The sequence below is a fragment of the Dipodomys spectabilis genome, unplaced genomic scaffold (genome assembly GCF_019054845.1).
Source record: "Dipodomys spectabilis isolate Male_0828 unplaced genomic scaffold, ASM1905484v1 ptg000297l, whole genome shotgun sequence".
In the NCBI taxonomy this organism is placed as follows: domain Eukaryota; kingdom Metazoa; phylum Chordata; class Mammalia; order Rodentia; family Heteromyidae; genus Dipodomys; species Dipodomys spectabilis.
This window is the reverse complement of record NW_024870974.1, coordinates 20,786,884-20,808,689: the sequence shown is the minus strand read 5'-3', so window position 1 is coordinate 20,808,689 and position 21,806 is coordinate 20,786,884. Positions and strand designations below refer to the sequence as shown.

Below are 21,806 nucleotides of genomic sequence, written 5' to 3'. Positions count from 1 at the left end.
AACAAATACCTCAGTCTACATGAAGAGAAAGGGTCATTGCAGTAGTAGATTGCCGATGAAGTCAGAGAGAGTCATAAGAGAAGGAAAAGATGAATAGTTCATGGCTCTGCAGCACTTGCATTGCAAGGTCAAGTTCCTTATCCAGCAGCAGAAAGGTAAATATTTAGCCATGCAAAGGAGAGATGGGGGGTGGGGCAGGAGATTTACGCAATATAAATTTGTACTTTCGTCTCTCTTGGTTATCAGATATACAATACATGAATGATTAAGGCTCTTTAAAATCCGCTGTACAATAAGTCCCCCAGTGATTCAAATGAAATATTCAATCGCACATACTGAAATATGCAAACACTTTCTGAAGATTAAAAGAAAATATAAAACCTGTGTGCTAGGGGACGGGGAAGAGGTTGGTGGGAGAATGTATACTTCGCAGGCACTGTGAAGGCCCCGGGTTTGGTTCCCTGCTGTTATGAAAAGCCTTGAGACCACAGGGGAGAAAATGACGGGGGGATGAAAATCAAAGCGGCCCTATGCTAAATTGAGGCATTGAAGGTATTTCAACCAGCATCGTTCAGAGGGAGGAGGGGCAACTAGAAAGAAAAGCAGAGAAGCGGTAGCAACCAATGGTAGGAAGGATAAAAAAAAGTCTAGGGTCCCAGATACCAAGTAACTAAGGAGTAAGTGATCACGCACTGTGTAGATATGACTACAATGGAGCACTGAGGATCAGTCACTGGATGCGGCAGCATGGGCTGCGGCAGACCATGACAAGACTGCTGTGAAGGTGACAGGGATGAAAGTGAAGAGGACAGTTCACAAGACTATCTGAGGAAGTTCTAGAGATGGCTCTGAAAAGGCTCTGCAGTGAACGGGAGCAGGGAAAGAAGTGTGGCTTAGAAGGAAATGTGGAAGACTGGACGGCAGCTTTTGCTGATGTATCTAGATAAAGATAGATAGATAGATAGATAGATAGATAGATATAAATTATGAGCAAGAGAAGGAAAGGACATAATTGCTAATGCTCTCAGATGAGTGAGAAGAAATGGAATCTAAATGGGAAGTGGGTATAAACCTATAGCAAGAGGACAAACAGAGTGGATGCACGTAGGCTGGGAATACAACGTGGGAAATTGCTAAATTCCTCTTTTCAATGAAACAGAAACCAGATAAATAAACAAAAAGAGGAAGACAGAGATATTTCAGATGTTTTAGGGATGAGATAATAAGTAAAATACTGTTCTCAAGCAGTGGGGGAGGGGGGTAAACACACAGAACTAGAGCTGAGCTAATACAGGGCACTCATGAGGTTAGAGACTACCTCCTCAGATGCCACCTGTAAGCACAGAAGTCAGGCTGTTCCCAGCCTACTCTGGGGCAGGGGGGCAACTGCAGTCATTCAGCTAAATATTGGGGTGACTGAGGTTAGTTGCCTCTTGTAGTTTTCAGTTTCAAGTGGTTAATTACATACTTGGCTCCTGGAGTACAGTAACAGGAGAGATTAAAATGAGAACCCATGGGAATTGTTACATAGCCTTTTGTAAACTTTTTCTGAGAATCGCAATGAAATGTGTTCCTAATAAAAAGTTCAGTTGTTTTAACTAACCCGGATGTGACCATTGCTTTCTATTATTCTGACATAGGGTCCTCCTCAGAACCCTTAGTATTCAGAGCAACTAAAATCAGAGAATGCTTTAAGCTGTGTGTGTAGTGTTGGGTTTCATCCGGCCCAGGGTGGGGAAACTGAGTCACCAGCAGGGTTGTGTGCTTTCCAAGAACTGTAAGAATCAGAAGACTGCATCTTATTTCTAGAAATTTCCAAAGGTCAAACCATAATGTGCTGGAAATTTATTTCTGTATGATTTATGCTTTTATTTAGTTGTCAATTAGTCAATACATGCTTTGTCTTCATTTTTTAAGTCTTCACAGAAAATGGGAGTGGCTTTGCTTAGCTCTCTGTGTTCTGCTAGAGGTTGGAGGAAATCTCACTTCTGCTGAACCTGTTGACCTTTCATCTGGGCAAGAGAATGCTTTGGAATGTTCCTCATTTCTTCCTGGGGTTTCTTCTCACAGGCCGCCTTCTATCCCTGGCAGCCTGAGCTCTGGTCTCTCTCCTCTGTGTCTGAGTGATGCTGTCCTCTATATGTTGAGAGAATCATTTCTCAAAGCATCTTCATCTTCTTATAACCTGCAGGGTTCGATCCATGATGTGCTTTCAAATGGCTTCCACCCAGAATCCTTTGCTTTCTGAGTTGTAACCAGGGAATCATTCAGCAGTGTGAAGAGCAGATGAGTTTCCATCCACAACTCCTTTCAGAGGCCCCAAATCACTTTATTTCCCTCCTATTTCTGGCCAAGGACTCCATGCAAATACAAATCACCTCCACACCCCAGTTTGGGAGCTCGTGGACATATGCCGCACAGACTCATGCCTCCCTGGGTGCGTGCAGGAGCAATCTGTCAGACACACGGGCCATCAGCCTGTATTCAGATGGCTGTAGTTAGTATTGTCTTGGATTACTAAACATTTCCCATTTCACTTTTCAGTATTTTTGCTTGTGTTGTTGTGGCATGTAACCATACTGAGGCTTAAACTTGGGGATTTGGGTTTGTCTCTTTTCCTCTGGTGGTGCTCTACCATTTGAACCATAGCTCCACTTCTGGCTTTTTTTGCTGGTTAATTGGAGATAAAAAGTCTCTCAGACTTATGTTCCTGAGCTGGCTTTGAATGGCGATCCTCAGATCTCAGTTTCCTGAGTGGCAGGCAATACAGACATGAGCCACCAGTGCCTGGCTTCTTTTAAATTCACTGGCATCTCTTAAAGTGGACCTGATTCTTGACAACTTGAATAAATTCCACTCTTTAGAGGCAAGGCCTGGCTGGCGTAATGAGTATGATCTTAGAAGTCTATTCACTGACTTCTGCCGGAGTTTAGCTACCTTTGGTCTTTGTCTGCTAAACCAAAGCACTGAGTTGTGTTTGTTCTCGCATTCTGAAGGCTAGAGGTCTGAGATCAGGGGTTCAGCATTAGGTGGGTAAGCACTGAGTGACAGAAAGGTTTGTTCTGGCATTCTGAAGGCTGGAGGTCTGAGATCAGGGGTTCAGCGTTAGGTGAGTTTTGTAGGTGGCTGCCTTCTAGCTATGTCCTCACATGAAAGAGAGAGAACAAGTTCTCACATCTTTCTTCTTGTCAGGGCATGAATCCCATAAAAAGCAGTCCCACCCTCAACTCAGCAAACTTAACTACCTCCCCAAGCCCCCATCTCCCATTCTGCCACACGTCAGGTGGGGCTTCTACATGTACATCTGGAGGTGGTCACAGTCTTCCAACTTGCAACTTTCAAACTGATCAGAATGCAACTTACTGCCTTGAATGACATGCATTAAGACAAGGGATGTTTGCATCTTGATATAACTTTGATGACCACCAACCTTCAACTATGGATTTTGTCGCAGTCTTATAAATTCCCCAGGCTGTAAGCTATCTTCCTTCATCCTTCCTAGATTTTTAAATTTTTTATTTTTACTGGAATGTATCAACAACATAGTGTTGTACAGTTTGCTTGACCAATCTAAGTTTAATTCTCTCTTTGTAGGAGCAATGGGGAAAATAATATTACCTGATTTAGATATCTTGAATCTTCAGTGAAAAAAATGAGCAAGCAGTAAATTGGTGGTATTTTTCTGGGCATCACAATTGGCGGGACCAGCAACAATGAATGGAGAAAGCAGGTCTAGTGCTGAGAACATGTCTTGGGTTCATATTCAGCCATAATGATAAAGTTTCCTCCTTGATCAAATTACTATTTCTTATTTTCAATGTGTTTTTCTTTAAACCATTGTGGGTTTTTCGCTCCTTATGAAACTTTCTATTTTTTATCCTATTAATTTATTAAGCTTAATAAGATAACGTCTAAGCCATTTACTAAAATACACTTTCGTCAATGGACTTCAAAACCTTAGTGATGATTTTCTCTATTTACTCAGAAATTTGAGTCTCTTGACTGTAATTCAAAATATTTCCTTAGGCTCTCGGGGGCGGCTTCACTGCTTTCCTCAGTCACTCATTCTTACAAAGTCATCTGACGTTTAAAATGCTCAAAACTGGATTTCCCAGCAGCAGGACCGCCGCCTCCCCCACAGCAACTCCTCTGTTAACATCTAGATTGTACTTTTTACATTCGGTTTTGTTGCTGCTCTTCCTCTCAGATATTACATCCGTCCTAGTCGTGAGGCCGGGTTTGTATTTGTTCACAGTGAATCTGGAATGCAATGCCGCCTCACCACCTTCCACCTGCATCTCCCCCTCCCGCCTGCCTCCTGTCTAATCCCACGGAAGTCAGATCATGCTACTTCCCTGCTCAAAGGGACCTCCCCCTCCCCCCATCCCTCGAATATTATGCCAGGCACACTTGTTTCGAGCCTTTATTTCAGCTTTACTTCCCTTGGCATGCCAACCTCCAGCTGATAGCTATAGAGTGGTTGCTCTCTGGCACTCTTCTGCTCAGATGTCCCTTCCAGATGAGATTAGCCATGATCTCCCCTTGAGCAAGGTAGACACCAGGGAGAGGAAGTGTGTGACCAAAGACAAGAAGTCATCCAACACTGGAGATGCTGGGTTCTTATGTGAAAGAAGAAAAAAAATCTATTCGGCACGCCGTGTTATGAGAGCCTCGTGATCTGGTGATAATGCGGCCATGTTTACTGGGGGCTACCTACTGGCCGCCATTCCCTTGCCCTGCATCTGTGCCTGCTTTCTGTGAAGCACAGCAGTTTCATAATGCTACACATTACGCCAGTGTTAGGTGTCTCTGCCATTTTTATTCCCTGGAACCTTCACGTCCACCATCTCAGTTTACTTTTCAAATGCGCTTGGCAGGAAAGATAGCAACATTTGAACAGTACTTGCTTCAAGAACTAGAGGGGGTGCAGGGAAAAGGGAGACAGCAGGGAAGGAAAAGTAGGGAGAAAAATGTTATTTGCTTCTATTTATATACAAGGGAATCCTTTTCTTTAAGTCAGGCTTAGGAGTCTACAATTTAAACTCTTCTTGGTGGTATTATTCCTAAACAGGGTAGGAGAGGAAATGTAATCAAATGAATTCCCAATTATGATGATGATTGTGATATTCTCTGAGGACTCCAGTGAGCCCTCTGTTTCTGGAGACTTGGTAAGCTTTGATCCTGCCAGGTTAAGCTCCGGGAGCACAGAAGTTATCTCACACGCATGAACACATTTCCCTGTGTAACTCATTAGGATCCCTAAATAAAACAAACATGACTTCCTTCTCGACGCCTAGTCCCTAAGAGCGAATCATAAATGGAGACACCCTTCAGCACTATCACCAGGGATTCAGTCCTCACCTCATTCAAGTCTTTATTTCAGAGCTGATAAGCCTGTGACCCAAGCTTCTCTGTCGCTGTTAATGCAGAATGCCGATCACAATTCTTAGGAGTGAGGTGACTTAGTTTCCAGGCCTTGCTGACACACGTAATCTATAGGGCAGGCTGTAGGACTTGTGAGTCACCTTTCTGGGCTAAGAATAAATGTGGATGACTCAGAAACAAGAAGGAACTTTCTCAGAATGAATATTCATGTACTACTATAATGTTGCATGGTTCTCTAATCTTAGCTTCCCTTCCCGGGATACTGAGCTTACGATGGATTCCAAGATACCCTCCTCTTCCCAGAGAAACTCTTTACCTTCTATCCTAACCGCATCTCTCTGTAAGACAAGGCTGGGGAGAAGGTCTGTAAATGAGTCTGAAAGGTGTTTTTTAAAATAAGGGTGGGGGAGAACCCTCGGTAGAGAATGGATTTCTCCCATCTTACCTTCACCTTCGTCCTAAAACTCTAAAGACATTTTTGCTGCATCGTTTTATTTCCATGACCAACAATCTTTGGACTCAAGGAATTTAGACACAATCCTTGAAAATATAATAATACAATTTCATATCTGGTATTATAAAAACCCATTTTATGTATTTTGACTATTTTCCCCTCGCTGGAGCCTCCATATCTCTTCTATCATCTCAGGTCTATTTTTCAAATAAGCTTAGGGGGGAATATAATATCACTTGAATAGTCTTTGCTCAAAGAAAGGGGAGATTAGGGATAAAAGCTTTCTTTTTCTATTACAATATTAGGGGATTGCTTTCTTTAAATCTAGCTTATGAATCTATAATTTAAACACTTTCAGTCATATAACTACCATTGCTAGGTTGAAAAATCTGAGAAAAGCAATTGACTCCTGTGGACAGTCCTGGGACCCCAATTTCCTCCAACACTGCAATCTCAGAGTTAGCCATCTATAGCATAAAAGGCCACCATGTCTGAGCCTAGCAGTAACCCGTGTGTACACATGCCAACTGCATCTCAATATCAAGACATTTAGTGTCAGTTGGCAGTTTGCCCAAGAAATAAGCAAGCCCAGGAGCCCTCGGAAAACTTCTTTCCTATTCACTGTGTTAGTCCTTGGAAAATCTTCAATTTTATTCTAGATATAAGAGAAGACTAATCCCCACTAAATAGTACTTCTAAATTTAGGATGGAAACTTTTAAAATCACTCTCAGTGAAAGACCGCAACAAAAAAGCACTGGGAAAGATAAAAATAATTCAGGCCCAGTGGTTCAAGTGCCTTTCAAGATGAGACTAGGTAAAAGAAATTGTAAAACTCCATCTCAATAAATGTGAAGACAAACTGGGCATGATGGTACGGCCATTACAACTATTCAGATAGCATAAATAGGGGGATTGCCATTCAAGCCTGCTCAGATATTCAACAAGATACATTTTGCAAAGTAATAAAAGCAAAAAAGACTAGGGACATGGCTCCAGTGATAAGAGCATTTGCCTAACAAGTGCAAGGCCCCAATTTCAGCTCCAGTGCATTAAATAAATAAAATAAAATAAATTAATTAAAGGTATCTGCTGTAGTCTTTCATGCAAAGATCTGAATCATGTGATCATCTGTGTGTGTATGCCTGTATGTATTATGTCTTCAAATTTATTTTATTCATCAATTTTCATTTTAAACTCTGAAGCAATATGTTTGTTTACATCTTAATTTTTGTGTCAACATCAGAAAAAAGTAATACCTAGCCAGGTACTGGTTGCTCCCATCTGTAATCCTAGCTACTCAGGAGGCTGAGATCTGAGGATGGCAGTTTGAAACCAGCCCAGGCAGGAAAGTCAATGAGGCTCTTATCTCCAATTAACCACTAGAACACCAGAAATGGCACTGTGGCTCAAAGTGGTAGAGCACTAGCTTTGAGAGAGAGAGTTCAGGGACAGCACCCAGGTTCTAAGTTCAAGCCCTATAACCCACCCCCCACCCCCAAAAAGGTAATATCTAACATGTATCTCTAAGGAAGTGATACTTGTTTATATGAAATAGGAGGGTGACATTTAGAGCAGACCCAATGAACCTGTATTCCATGATTTGATACATTTTCAACCCATCCTTCCAGGAAGATGGTAAAACTGCCCAACAATGCAACAAAATCACTGCTGCAAGGCAATGTTTTCAAGAACAATGCTTAATGCCCTAAGGTTTTCTATGAGAATCTAAGAGACTTATACATATTGATCAGAGAAGACGATGTTTCACCCATCAGCCTCTCGGCTGGGACCAAAGCAGCCATCTCCCCTTATAAGCACAGAGAAAAGCAACAGGGTTATTACATCAGTGTTACATAGTTAAATGAAACAAAATAAACTTGCCTGATCGCTCCTTCTTCTCCTATTTCTTTTGTCTTCACTACATCCTTCCTCATTTATCACATTAATTGTGATATGTTTTTAGTGCTCTTTAGTGCAGTAGTCTTCTTACTTTCTCTGTCTCAACTCTTTATACCTAACTTTTTGTGAGTAACCCCTCTTAGCCACAGCTTTACTGATACACTATGAGATCCACAGGGTGCCACACACAACAGGCATTAGTGAATTCCACTTAACAAACTAAGGCAGGAATTCCTGGGCTAGAGCAGTCTGGGAGGAGGAATAGTGTTCCCGACAAGTGACGTTCTCTCTGCTCAATACACAGTACTCTCCGTACCACTGACGCGTGGATATGAAGTAGAACTAACAATTTATAACCAGAAACACACAAGAAATCTCACTGGAGGTTCAATTAAACGTTTATGATCTTCTTGTGACCGCTGATCCTCTGCTAGCTAAGAAAGAAAGCTCAGAGATGCTTCTTCCACTTTCTGCTTAAAAGCAAGACAGGAAGACAGGAAAATGGGGAGCCAATGGGAAGCGATCAAGGAAGAGGGTGGCCAAAAGGAGGTTGACATATGCCTCAGAATATCACTGGTTACCAGAAAGGGTAAATTTGTAGACTACCAGGGTCATCTAGATGGATAACCTCTATTTCTTGGACAAGGCTAATGAAGGTTCGGAGACCTCCTATTGTAACATAAGATCACTTTATTTTTTTAAATACAGGATTTATGAAATATTTGGATATAGAGTTTCTCTATTCATACACCCTAAACTAAACACCGTAGAAAAACAGAAAGACCCAACATAAATGTGTGCAGAGCATTAGCAACACAGTAATAAATGATAAAAGGGACTTTGGCAAATGTGAGGAGATCTAATGTAAAATTTTCAAGTCAAATATAATTCCGTTTAAGCTTAATCATTCCTGCAAATTATCTCCAAAGCTAAATTAGCTCTCCAACTTCTTCAGCAGGTAGGTCTTTGTGTACAGACATTAACATTATATGATTTGCATTTGAAAAGAAGGAAGACTTCAGGCCTTTCTTGTATAAATTGAGGTGTTACTGAAGTGACTCCAAGCATGCACATCCCTTCAGGGCCTGACAACTCTGCACCGCACCGGCTCACAATCCAACAAATCTAGTACCTTCCAAATAATGCAATTTAAGGAAGTGTAATTGGTTTACATGGCCATAAGAATAAATCAGGAAAATAAAGAAAAGCTGAGAGTATATAACTATAGAGACATTTCCATTATAATTAAAAATCTAGTGAAACAAAATAGAAGGTAATACGGATAACAATAAGTTAAACATATGATGAACACTGGATTCCCGTGGATACCATTTCAGATAGTCTGTGGCCAGTGCACCTCTCAGACCCACTTGAAAAGAGAAAAGAAAAATGAAAATCAGGGAATAGAGGGGAGTCAATAAGGAAATGTCAGATACCAGTGGCTCACACCTGTAATCCTAGGTACTCAGGCGGCTGCGATTTGAGAATCAAAGTTCAGTGCCTACTGGAAAGTCTGTGAGAACCTCATCTCCAATTAACCAGCAAAAAGTCTGAAGTGGAGGTGTGGCTGAAGTGGTGGTAGAACACTACCCTTGAGCGAAAAGCTAAGCAACAATATGAGAGGCAATAGTATGGGGCCTTGAGTATAAGCCCTAGTGCAAATAATAATAATAATGATAATAACAACAACAATAATAGGCTCAGACCTATCAGAATCCAGGTAGTATACCAGGATCCAGGCTTAGATATGTCTCTAAACCACATCTAAATCACACACTCTGTCTTTATTGTCTGAATCTCCTATTTGTGTAATTTGCATTTTTTAATTTTATAACACGTTGCTGGAAGTTTAACAGTTATTATAAGATGAAGTGTATTACAGCCCTTCAATAATTTTCAGCAATTATCACTAAGGATATTATTTCTTTTTCATTAGTTGTTATTCTAGTATTTTTAGAAACAGCGAACTTAAGTTTGAGCTTGTGTGTGTGTGTGTGTGTGTGTGTGTGTGTGTGTGTGTGTGTGTGTGTATAACTAACTTGGAAACTTACAATTTGATCTTACTTTCCCTAAGCACAAATGCTTGGAAGCAGTAAAAATAAGCATTCATGATCTTTAAGAAAAATAATCCTGAATTAATATGTGTATATCACACTTATCCATCAAAACATTCTATGAGCCTCTTCAGCTTATTCCTAGCTATTCCAAACGCTAAGATCTGAACATTGAGGCACAGAGCCAGCCCAAGCAAATAAATTTGACTGACCCTTATCTCCCATTAACTAGCAAGCAGACAGAAGTGGAGTTGCGGCCTTTAGTGAGTTAAGGGAGCCTAGGCTCACTTCAGTTTAAACCCAGTACAGTCACACAAAGAAACCACTTTATGACATAGTTAATATATTGGGTGTATATGTTTGTATATGTTCACATAACTGATACATCAGATAGGGAGGATTTAAAGATAAGCAGGGGTTGAGCAATTTTCTTCATACCCTTATTCATCTATTTGTACATTATAAGTCACAATCCTATACGTTCATACTGGGTCATTAGAGTTTCACTGTGTTTGATGAGAGAGCACGATTGCCAAAGTAGCAAAAGTAATAAGTGAAAACAAAGCAAATTTTCTTTGTATGAGTAAACAGTTGCACATCCAAATTTTAAAAAATCTTTTTATCCTTAATATCATATGACATATAATTTGTGATCATAATATCATATGCATTACTACTATGATCATATTAATGATCACTTAGTCTGGGGTCAGTGAATGTTGCAAAGGTAAAAGTTACAGAAGAAATAACAAAGCATTTGTAAGACATACTGCAGAAAGTTCCCTGATGAGTAAATGTTCAAGCTACGGTAGCTGTACTGGAATAGATGCATATTGCTACGCAAGGGCTTCAACATTTCAAGCACTTTATACCCTGTCGCTCACCACTGCTGTGTTCATCTCACAAACACTGCAACGCTTACAATGCACTCTTTCTACTAATTTAGCTGGAATCCATCCAGAAGAAAGGATAGAAGCTGATCTATCAAAGATCTAAGGATCTAAGCAAGGATCCAAACCATCTATAAAAATACAAGGAAATCATCACAGCAAATTAAAATCCCAACAAACAGTTACTAAAGCTTCATGTTGTAGGCACATAAAATTGGTTTTAAGTGTTAAGATATTGAGGAATGTAAGCTGTCCCATGGGTAGACTACAAAACAGAAAAGGATAAAAGATTCCGTTAGGTTGTGAGTTTTCTACAAGGTAGTAAAATATATACACAACAAGTTCTGGACTCAAACTAAATTGAGATCTAATCTTATTTGTACAGTCATAGATAGATAGATATAGATAGATAGATAGATAGATGATAGACAGACAGTGCTACATGGATTAAATGATAAGATAGTGCATGTCTTCTTGGTTCTTTGATGCTCATTGATGCCTAACAAATAGATCATTCATCAAACATACTATTAATTATATACTGAAAAATATTAACTTTGCTGTCATTTAAAAACTTGTCTAAAGAACCTATCCCAGTTCTTAGGATATGAAAAATTCTTAGTTAATGTTTGCTGAATGAATGAATGAAAACAAATGACACTTACGCTCCCAGGAGAGACACAACACAATTTCCACCTGCCTCTCTGAGGATTTAGTAGGGCAGAAGTTTTACCCTTTAAATTTTTATTGTTGTTTGCCTTTGTATTTAGGGACACCATGGTTTTTCCATACCCAGGAGTAGATCCAACTTTTCCATTCTTTTATCAACTCAAAAGGCATTATTACAACGTTCTAACATTCTACTTGGTGAGTACAGTATTTAATTGTCATTACTTGTTCAGGTTCTGCTAATGTCATAGTTCTAAAGAGTAAATATACATCACTTGCCTTTTAGGTTTTCTATAGGAAAAAAGAATCAATTCCAAGGCACTTGATTTCCAGATCTCTCTGAACTCAAAAACACGTATAATATTGTAGCCACATTAAACCATAGAGTTGCGTGAAATGAGCAATGGAGTCTGAATTACCTAGCCAAAAAAGTTCCTAACAGAGCAGCAGACACAGGTCAAAATGTCAGATTTTCAAAGCTTGAACTGAACACACAGATAAGGAACTTCACCATCCTCAACTAGTAACCACAATCAGCCTCTTGCTTTTTAGTTTAATTCTATGGTTTAAAAATAATGACTGGAATATTAAATGAATAAAATTAGTACATATGACGGTTTAAGAAATAAAACAAAATTATTTTATTTTTACTCCTGACCTAATGTTCCTACAATTTACCACTTCAGACACAGAGCAAAGGAAAAATAAACAAGGTAAATTATATCAGAAATAGAAGGCAACACCATGTACAAGAATTTTTTTTTTTTAAATTATGATACATTTACAATCTGGCTGGCTTGAAGGGCTTTAGCCGAGCACTGAAGGGGCAAATAACACCACAGCCATTTCAAAATCCGTCTCCTAAAATTAGTGTTTTTCAAGAAGACAATCCTTGATTGTTCAACTTGTATCCTTTTACACAATCAAGACAAAATGACCTCAAATCAGGGTGCTGAAATCAAAGGTGGAAATCTGTAGTGCTTTTGACTCAATGTGAAATGTTTGTATTTCTTTTTTTTTTTAAATCCAAATATAACATCAACCCTTGGGCTTGCATTCTCAGGTTACTATGTTGCCTCAATTTTCATTTCACTAGGAAGTTCTGGTGTCTGGTTTCTTTTCCACAGCAGGGTCTCTTCGGAGGACTAGCCTACAGGTCCCTGCCTCTGGTGTTAATGCTGGTGACTCAGGATGAAGAAGGACACAGTGGTCACACATGCTGGAGAACGCACGCAAGCCGTTAGCAGTTCTCCGTTAGATCTGTGTTTGATATCTTCTATCTCACATCCTGGGATCTGAAGGTCAGTTCCAACGGATGTGCTAGGATGATGGTATCTTGGCATGGTATCAGTGACATGAACAGCTAGTATTTTTCAGCTGGTCATCTGACACTTTTAATTGAAAAAAATAACAGTAGAAAATGTATTGGAGTAACATCTGCAAACCATAAAGATTTTTATGTTTCCCCAAATAAACCATAGCACTACAAAATGTTGAAGAGCTCAGACCTAAATGAAGTTAGAGACAAGGTAGCAGCCTTATTAGAATCCACAATACTCATTGATCTGCTTGCATATTACAATAATTCTCTATTACGAGTAGAATAATGCAATACTATCAAATCACCATGCAGAAATATGGAGAGAAAAAGAGGAGAATGTAGAAGAATATAGTCCAACATAAACCACAGAAACTTGTCATATGACAAAGTAAGTGCAATGAAAATTAATTAAATAGATTTGATGAATTAATTGCAGAGTCAAGCAAGACGCTTTCTAGTGTCCAAAAGAGCCCCTATGTTCCTTCACAGCAAGAGTCTCTTCAGATTTACAAATAATGCCCTAAACATTTTTTTTATCCACTTGAACTCTAGGGCGGTATTCTTTATGTGTACTTAATTATAAAAGTTATAAAATTTTTAAATATGCTGTAAATTTTAAAAGAATTTTAAAATTCTCCTAAATACTCATCTTAGTAGTCTGAAGTGTTCTCAGTATTAATATACTCTTAATATTAAAATGTTCTTAGTATTAAAGTACTCAATGATTTCCTAAGCAATGTTATTATCTTGATATCTCAACCTTGATATCAAAATTATTGTGCTCATACTCAGAATTAGCTATAATCTACTGTCCATTTTAATGAATCTATTCTAAATGCTCAGTGTTTTAGGTTGAATAGCATAGCAACAAAATGAACGAAAACAATCCCAGTTTACTCTCTACTACGATAAAGCTACAATACTGCCTCTAACAAGCACATTTCAAACAGACTTAAAAAATAACTTTTGGTGTGAATATAATGAGGTAATGCCATCATAATTTAGGTGTACCTTTTTGAAAGAATTTCATCATCTTAATGATAGTGTAATGATAGTGAATAACCTTACCCAACCTGTACCATGAACCTGGTGTGAACCTGGATTATTGCTAGTTCATAATAACTTGTTGCACAAAGTCACAAGCTATCTGAGAGTCTAACCCCTGGGAGACCTCTGACCCTGAAATGAAACCTGCACATCACAGGCTCCACACTTGAACAGTGCTCCTCCAACGAAGGGACTCACCTCAGACTCAGGGTCAGCAGCTGCTCCTTTGACTTCAGTAACTCCCCGACTTGAAAGATGGTAGAACCCAAGAAACTTCTCTGAAAATCAGAAAGAAAAAAATGCCTTCTATTAACTTCTGAGGTCCTTAATATTTTTGTTGTCACACCAATCACACAGCCTTAGTCTTTAGACAAATAACATACAGAATCTGTTAGCCTGATAAATACTTCACTGACAGAAATACAATTATTAATAGTATCTATCACCTCAGGGGGGTGAGAGAAGAAGGGTGTATAAGTGTACCATTTCTGTTCAAAAACAAAGAGATTCCTAGCCTGGAAAATAACTACATGCTAAAGATGCCAGGTAGGACTTTTCCACTAGTCATATGCTTCTCTCCAAAAGAAAACTATAGTGAAAGAAGAGCTGATGAACTTCAGTATTTACCAATGCTGTCGTTCTTTGAGTCTTCTTCAAATTACTGAGTGCAACAAGTTTATACTCCAGATATGAGCAAATCTGTTACTTGGAGCTATTTTTATGTGGGACACTGGACAAGATATAAATAGAAAGGCTATATTTCTCCTCCATCACAGAAACATTCAAAAGCATTTGTTTCCTTAGCTGTTGCTGTAGTAAATAGCATGAGACAAATTCAGTCTCATACACACAAGTAAAAGTGCTTCTTCCATTATCCTTTCTGAAATTGCTTTTTAAACTTAGTATACTGGGTATCAAATCACCTATGTTTTCTAGTCAATGTAAAGAAGAAAACTGTTATTTTTTTCTATCTCAAGATAAGAACTTCCATCTCTTTTTACTATTCCTGGCTATTATTATATAAAGAACATAAACAATATTGATCAAGGTCAAAAAAAAAAAAAAACCTAGCATTACCCATCCCATATCATTCTATGCATCTGCTGTCTCGGCATGTGATATTCTACAAAAGTCAAGGTTATCGTTCTGACTTTCTCTCATCATAGGATTACTGCCAGACTTCACTTGTGGGAGAAACTGAGAGCAATGGCATGTTTTCTTTGTCTGTTCCTGGACCTGAGATTTGAACTCAGGTCCTGGATGCTGTCCCTGAGCTTCTTTTGCTTAAGGTTAGAGAGCTCTGCCACTCTGAACCACAGCTCCACCTCTTGCTTTTTTGGTGATTCATTGGAGATAAGAGTCTTCTGGACCTTCCTGCTCAGGCTGGCTTTGAATTGTGATCCTCAGATCTCAGCCTCCTGAGTAGTTAGGATGACAAGGCGCTTGTATTGCATGGGCACTCAGCACAACTGGATTTTGTTTTTAACACTTTGTTAACATAGCATTTGTTGAACATAGCTACACAAGGACTCAGGTCAGAAATTGCATACACTTCAATTTTCAAGCCCATACCTTCAAAGAGCTACTTCAGGAAGGCAAAAATGCAAACATTTGGGAACACATTCAGCTCTTAAATGGGAAGTGTCTAATATTTAAGAATGGCAACCCTGATGAATTTGTTTGGAACTAAATGCTAGTTCAGACACCAACTTACATAAAGCTCAGGGAATCTGAGATTCTCTTATGAGATGAAAAAGATGAGGGAAAGAAGAGGTGCCTAGGAGTGAGGTGATGACTGGATCAAGGCAGAAGAGTAAGCTAGGGCTTCACCAACAAAACCTGAAAATGGACAGACCTCACCAAGGGACTAGAGAGCCAAGCAGACATTCAGGAACCAGACCAGTTAATCACCTCCTCATTCCCTACCGTCATCCAATATTTTATATTTAATTGCTTATGTTTACACCTCACAAATAATGGTGATTTGGAGATCTAAAATAAGCTTTATTTTACTTTCTGATAAACTTTCCTGCCCAGAACAAGAGCGGGCATGTGAAAAACATTCCCTGCCCAATAATAAATGAATGGCACAGCAAAGCGTTCAAGTAAGTTATATTTAACAGATGCAGAAGAAATACTCTGTATGCAACTTACAAATCACTGCAGTCCATTGAAATGAGAACAAATCAAAATAATTTTATAGCCTATAGATTATGTACTATTTTTTGAAATGTTTATTGTAAAGGTGATGTACAGAGGGGTTACAATTACATGGTTCAGGTAATGACTACATTTCCTTTTGAACAGGGTCACCCCTCCCTCCTCCTCTCTGTTTTTCCCCGGTTGACTTCCCTCCCTCCAGATTGTATAGTTCATTTCCAACATAGTGTCTAGTGGCTTTCACTGTTGAATTGGTTCACCCCTTGTCCCACCATTTCTATGTTTCCCTCTCCCCTCCCGAAACCAGATAAACTTATACACAAGACCAAGAGTACAGAAATAAAAACAGTAAAGAAAGGAAAAAAACAGTAAAGAAAAAAGGAAAGAAGAAAAGAAAGGGAAAAAGAATCACAAACAGTATAATAAAAATCCTCTGCCATTTCTTGGAGTTCATTTCAATAAGTATCATATTATTATATGATCATCTGAGCCTTGAGATCCTTTCCGAAGAATATTCTCCTTTTATTCTCACTTGTGAATGTTTAGTTTGCAGTTTATGCTTCATTAATCATGTCCAGGTGTAATTATTTGTCTTTTACTGTCCATTGGGTTTACTTGTAGATTTATAGCACATTCTAGTTAATACAAATCAGAGAAACCATGCAGCCTATCTTTCTTTAGGTCTGGCTTATTTTACTTAGTATAATTTTTCCCAAGTCTTTCCATTTCCTGTTATAGTATACTTCCAGCATTTTGTCATTTATAGATGCATCATTCCCTTTCTCTTTCACTGATAATCAAGGGTTTTAATTTAAATTCCTGCTTCTCTTTCCTGTACTCAAAAACTCTTAACACATTATAAATTTTATGCTGCTAGACAGGTGCTGGTGACTCATGTCTGTAATCCTAGCTACTCAGGAAGCTGAGATCTGAAGATCCTGGTTCAAAGCCAGCCCAGACAAGAAAGTCTGTGAGATTCTTATCTCCAATTAACCACCAGAAAACTGGAGGTGGTGCTGTGACTCAAAGTGGTAGAGCACTAGCCTTGAAAGAATGAGCTGAGCTCATGGATAGTACCCCGAGTTCAAACCCCCTGAACAACAACAGTAAAAGAAAGAATGACATTGCCCCATTTGTTAGGAAATGAAAAGACTTGGAAAAAATTATATTAAGTGAAGTAAGCCAGGCTCAAAGAAACATAGGTCTCATGGCTTCCCTTATTTGCAATAATGTCTGGGACAAGTAGAAAAGGTCAAAAGCTATGTACATATGACCAGATGAGATGAAGTTAAGCGAAATGAACCCCAAGATAGGGACACAAGTGGTTTTTTTCCTTCTTGCTATTGTTCCTAACATATTTATAAGGTACCATGTGATTATTTTGTTGCTTTGTATGTTCCTCCCCCATGGTGTAACCCCTGTTTTCACTGTATTTGATGTCAGTCTAATTTGGGGAGGGAAAGAGAAAAAACAAAATGTTTAAATAGGGATACAGGTTGACACATTGCAACAATGAGATGTACAAGACACTATGTTGAATAACGAACTTTACAGTAGGGGAGAGGGATGAGTGTAGTTGAGGAGGTGGGAGGGAAGGGATGGCAGGGGAAAAACAAAGGAGGAGGCCACAATGCTTGGTAAGAAATGTACTCATTATCTTGCTCATGTAACTGTAACCCCTCTGTACAGTATTTTCACAATAAAAAAACATATAAAAAGAAATTCAAATTGAATAAATCCTTAATCATTACAAAAAGAACAAATAAAATACATTTTATGAAGCCCTCCAATTCCTAAATATTTTCTATTTCTAAATCTGTCTATTTTGGCGTTTTCTAGGTAGGGATGAGGAGCCTGCGTGTGTCGCCGTTTTGAGGTAGCCCTTTTCAGCCCAACTCCTCCCGCTCAGCGAGGCCGGGCGGGAGGGCTATAAATAGACAAGCTCCAGACGGGCCATATGGCACCGCTAGCTGTGAGCAAAACTGATGGCCAGAGCCACCGAACGCGTGTCCCATCCACCGGGCCAGGGGCTCCCCAGGAAGCTGGGCCTTGGCCTTTCCATCTGCCCAGGGAGAGCACAGAGGGGGCAGGGACCAGGACCACTGTCACCAACGCTGTCACCGCCACTGCCAGCCCCACACGGACAGTGTGTATGCATACCAATCCAGCTGAGGAAAACCAGTCATGGTAACTGTGATCTGAGATCACATGAGCCTCACTATGAAACACTGTCAAATCAGAGGCAGTGCTGGATGCAGGCATTCGCCTAGTTATTCTAAAAGAAAAATAATGGTATTGGGGGTTCCAGGCTAAACACAGGAACAGCAGCTCCACATTCTCACAATAGATCAGTTTCACAGGACAACACCCAGCAAGAAAACTGTCTACACCTTTGCCTTGGCAGTTGGGTTTGCTTCACATTAATATCAAGAACACTGGAACCTTCCCCAAACCCTCCAGTTAGAAAACAAATCATCCATCAGGAGTGTGGCGTGTCTGGCCACTGGGCCAACTAAGGCCCACACACCACTGGGTGCACGAAAACACACACGTGCCACTCATGCTCTGTTGGCAGGGCTGTCTGTCTGTACTGGGGGTTTGAACTCACGGCTTTGTGCTTACTAGGCTGGTGCAATTCTCCTGAGCCACGCCTCCAGCTCTTCTATTGATAGCACGATATGACTTACAAAGGCTATAAATATCTGTATGGCCCTTGGCTGACAAAAGGCTGACAACTGTAAAAGAATGGAATCTTCTTTGTTTCTCAGCTCTGAGTTCCCAGAGAGGGGGAAAAATGGTACTTATTGCTAATGGAGGAGAATCGCAACCCAGAGCTATTTTTATCTTTGCTCCCCCTGTGGTTGTAATCATGGATTTTAAGAGAAACTTTAAAAAAATATTATGTTTCAAATATAATTAAAGGGACAGTCTTTCCTGTGTCTACTTTGGTGCTGTTTCTATCAGGGGAAGAATAAAGACATAAAACACAAAGCTTCATTGAAGTTAGAGCTCAGAAGTTTAAAGTATGGCCCTGAATTAGTTATTCTACCCACAAGTGATAATCTGGGCGATTTTCCTGACTCTTGCCTCGTTATTGACTGGCCAGCATTGAAGTTCTCATTTCCTTGTCATTCCCAACGGTCTGTGGTCTGTACAAGTTACCCCAACTCTGGGACAATGTTCTCATGATAACTTTATCTTGAGAAATCAAGAAGCCTAGAAAAAGCACTTAGTACACTCCCCAAAAATAACAGGAAAGAGATAATCAGTCTTAGGATGCAAAGTAATTGAGATAGTACACCCCACGGAAGATGCTTTACAAGTGTCTTCTGTCCAACTTAAATTCCCCACAAGAGGCAGACCCAAAAAAAGAGGAAAATATCTAGGAAAAAAAGGTCTGCAATGCAGAAAGAAAAATACATGAGTAGAAATAAAAAATTAGACTCAGAGAAAATATAGGTAGGAAGGCATTCTAGATAAAAAAAAAATGTAAGATATAAAACTTGAAGTCCTTGGTGATTATTGAGAAAGCATTTCTGCAAGCTCAGATTTGTGGAGTGTCGACAGGATGTTGTGGCTTGTTAGGGCATCACATGAGTGCCGGGGAAGGAGCTGGAGCCCACGAGAGGAAACTAGTTTTCACATAGGCACAGAACTATTAACAAGCAGAGAGGCTGACTCAGAACCTCTAGCCTCTCTGCCTGTGCCTCACTCACAGGGTAGGTGGCAATTCTTTCTCTCCTTCTGACATGCTCCCTGTCCACTCCAAACAAGGCTCTGGCCTCTTTTTTTTTCCTGGTCATGACAATCCAACACTCAGAATTATCGTACTGGTGCACAGACCCCAAAGTAGATAAGCACTGATACATGATTTCAATCACCCAGTGCAGAATAACAGCCAGGGAACCCTATTTCTGGACTCGCTCTCCAGGGAGTATACGAATAATCAGCCTATCCTATCAGCCTCATCAAGGACTAGACCCAAGTCACAGAGTCCCTCCAGTGCTCACGTTGATCTCACAAGGCATTGACTTAAGTGGAGGCCTTCTATATACTATAATTTGCAAGCTCCTCCCACAATATTTCCAACTCCTGTCCAGAGCCAGGCTACCAGAAGGAAAAATCATTTAGCCTTAACCCCTAAAATGGGACTACTTCAGTGGAGATATTCTCCAAGATTAAATACCCACTGAATTTAGAAGACTTAGCACGAATAAAGGAACATGTGATACAGCACATAATTTTGTATTGATTGCATATTCAGATGAAAATACCTTATGTTAAATATATTAAAAGGAACTTAAAGAAAGGGGTGATTTTGATCAAGATGCATTGTACTCATGTAATCCCTTAATACAAGTACTGAAAGATAATAGAAACACAATTTAAAAACAGATAAGAAGAAAAATACATTCTGTTTTTAAAAATTATCCTTTTAGTAAACTGGTTAATATAATTTTAATCATAATATAATTTTAATTTATTCTTTACAAACATGGCTACTAGAAAATTTATAATTACTTATGAAGCATGCCCTTTGTGGTATATTCTATTTCTATTAGTTACTGATAGTTTAAAAGTTAAATAAATACATCAGCAATGCCTGACCTATTCCTATAAAATTCTCCCTCTCTCTCTCTCTCCCTCTCTCTCTCTCTCTCTCTCTATATATATATATATGAGATATATGCTTTGAAGAGCCAAAGTGGATATCATAAGTCTGATATACAGTGTCTATACATATAACTTATCAGATAGGCCTTTTCTAGGTATACTTTCTTCACTCTTAGACATAACAGATATGAGTTTTTATGGTTTTCCATCCCATAATAAGGGAAAAAGAATACAAAGACTATTAACATTAAATAAAAGATACCAGAAAGGAAAAAAATGGAAGGAAATGTATTAACAGTTGATAAATAATCCTCACCAAATCAATAAGTTCTTTATGGTAGTCATTTACTATAGAATTACATCTTAACTATGAATACATTTCAAAAGATCTAAGAACACAATTGGTAGCAACTTGACTAATTCATCAAGAAACAGCTTGGAAGTGGGCATCAGGGCCTCACATCTATAATCCTGACTACTCAGGAGGCTGAGATATGAGAATCGAGATTCAAAGCCAGCCTTCAGCATGACAGTGACGGTGCCTGCTAATTTAACTCAGTTGTATTTGTCAGCGATCAAGGAGTCAGGAAGCCAGACACCATCCAAATGATGAACTTCAAAGAGCAAGGTGGGTGCCTATTTTCTTTTTAAAGACAAAATTCTTACCCCAACTTCTGGTGGGGGATCCTTGTGCTCAGGTTGGACACTGGTTCGAACCTATGGAAAAGAAAACAAACATCTTCTATAGGATTTTAGTAGAAAGGAGAGCAGAAGCGTCATATGGGTGGTAGACTTCGATTCTCTTCCTATCCTGCCTATTCAGACTCTTACGGTTAATCATTAACAAAGGGGCTGGCTCTGTCAGCACCCTTGCCAGCACAATAAAACTGCCCTTTTATGGTCTTCAAACTTCCTGATTTTCCTAAGTAGACTGGGCTGTTTAGGATTCTCACACATCACATTCTTGTTGAATTCTGAGATCTCTAGCATTTAGGCCAATCAATCACCTTTCATCTCTTCTAAAATGAACCACCATCCATCCAATGACAGCCTTCGGGTAGAGAACATAATCCCATGCAGGCTTAACAAGTATTCCCCAAATGAACTCCAAAACCCACATATCTTCCCCCCTCACAGGAAAATTCTAGACTGAAGAATAAGTCCTCAGCATCTGCATTCATTTGAAAAGTAATTTTGATTTGGGGGAGGAGTAAATGTCAAACAATCAGCCACCTGAGAAGCCTTTCATGTAATCATTCTAAGTAAAAAAAAAAAAAAATCCTCTCCTTGGACAATAAGTAAACATGGATTT

General features: G+C 39.3%; 1 protein-coding gene across 8 annotated transcripts in view; it reads right to left on the bottom strand.

Annotated features, from left to right (window-relative positions):
* Inpp4b (inositol polyphosphate-4-phosphatase type II B) overlaps positions 1-21,806 on the bottom strand; it is a 429,128-nt gene that overhangs the window by 161,965 nt on the left and 245,357 nt on the right. For 6 of the 8 annotated variants that reach the window (XM_042701677.1, XM_042701676.1, XM_042701675.1 and 3 more), the window contains exons 7-8: positions 21,161-21,211; positions 13,919-13,998 (exon numbers count right to left, since the gene is read on the bottom strand). In XM_042701677.1, the coding sequence (XP_042557611.1) occupies positions 13,919-13,998; positions 21,161-21,211 (131 nt within the window). Of the gene's footprint in view, positions 1-13,918; positions 13,999-14,347; positions 14,389-21,160; positions 21,212-21,806 lie in introns of those variants that run through there. The other 2 variants (XM_042701681.1, XM_042701679.1) reach the window with 2 other exon arrangements.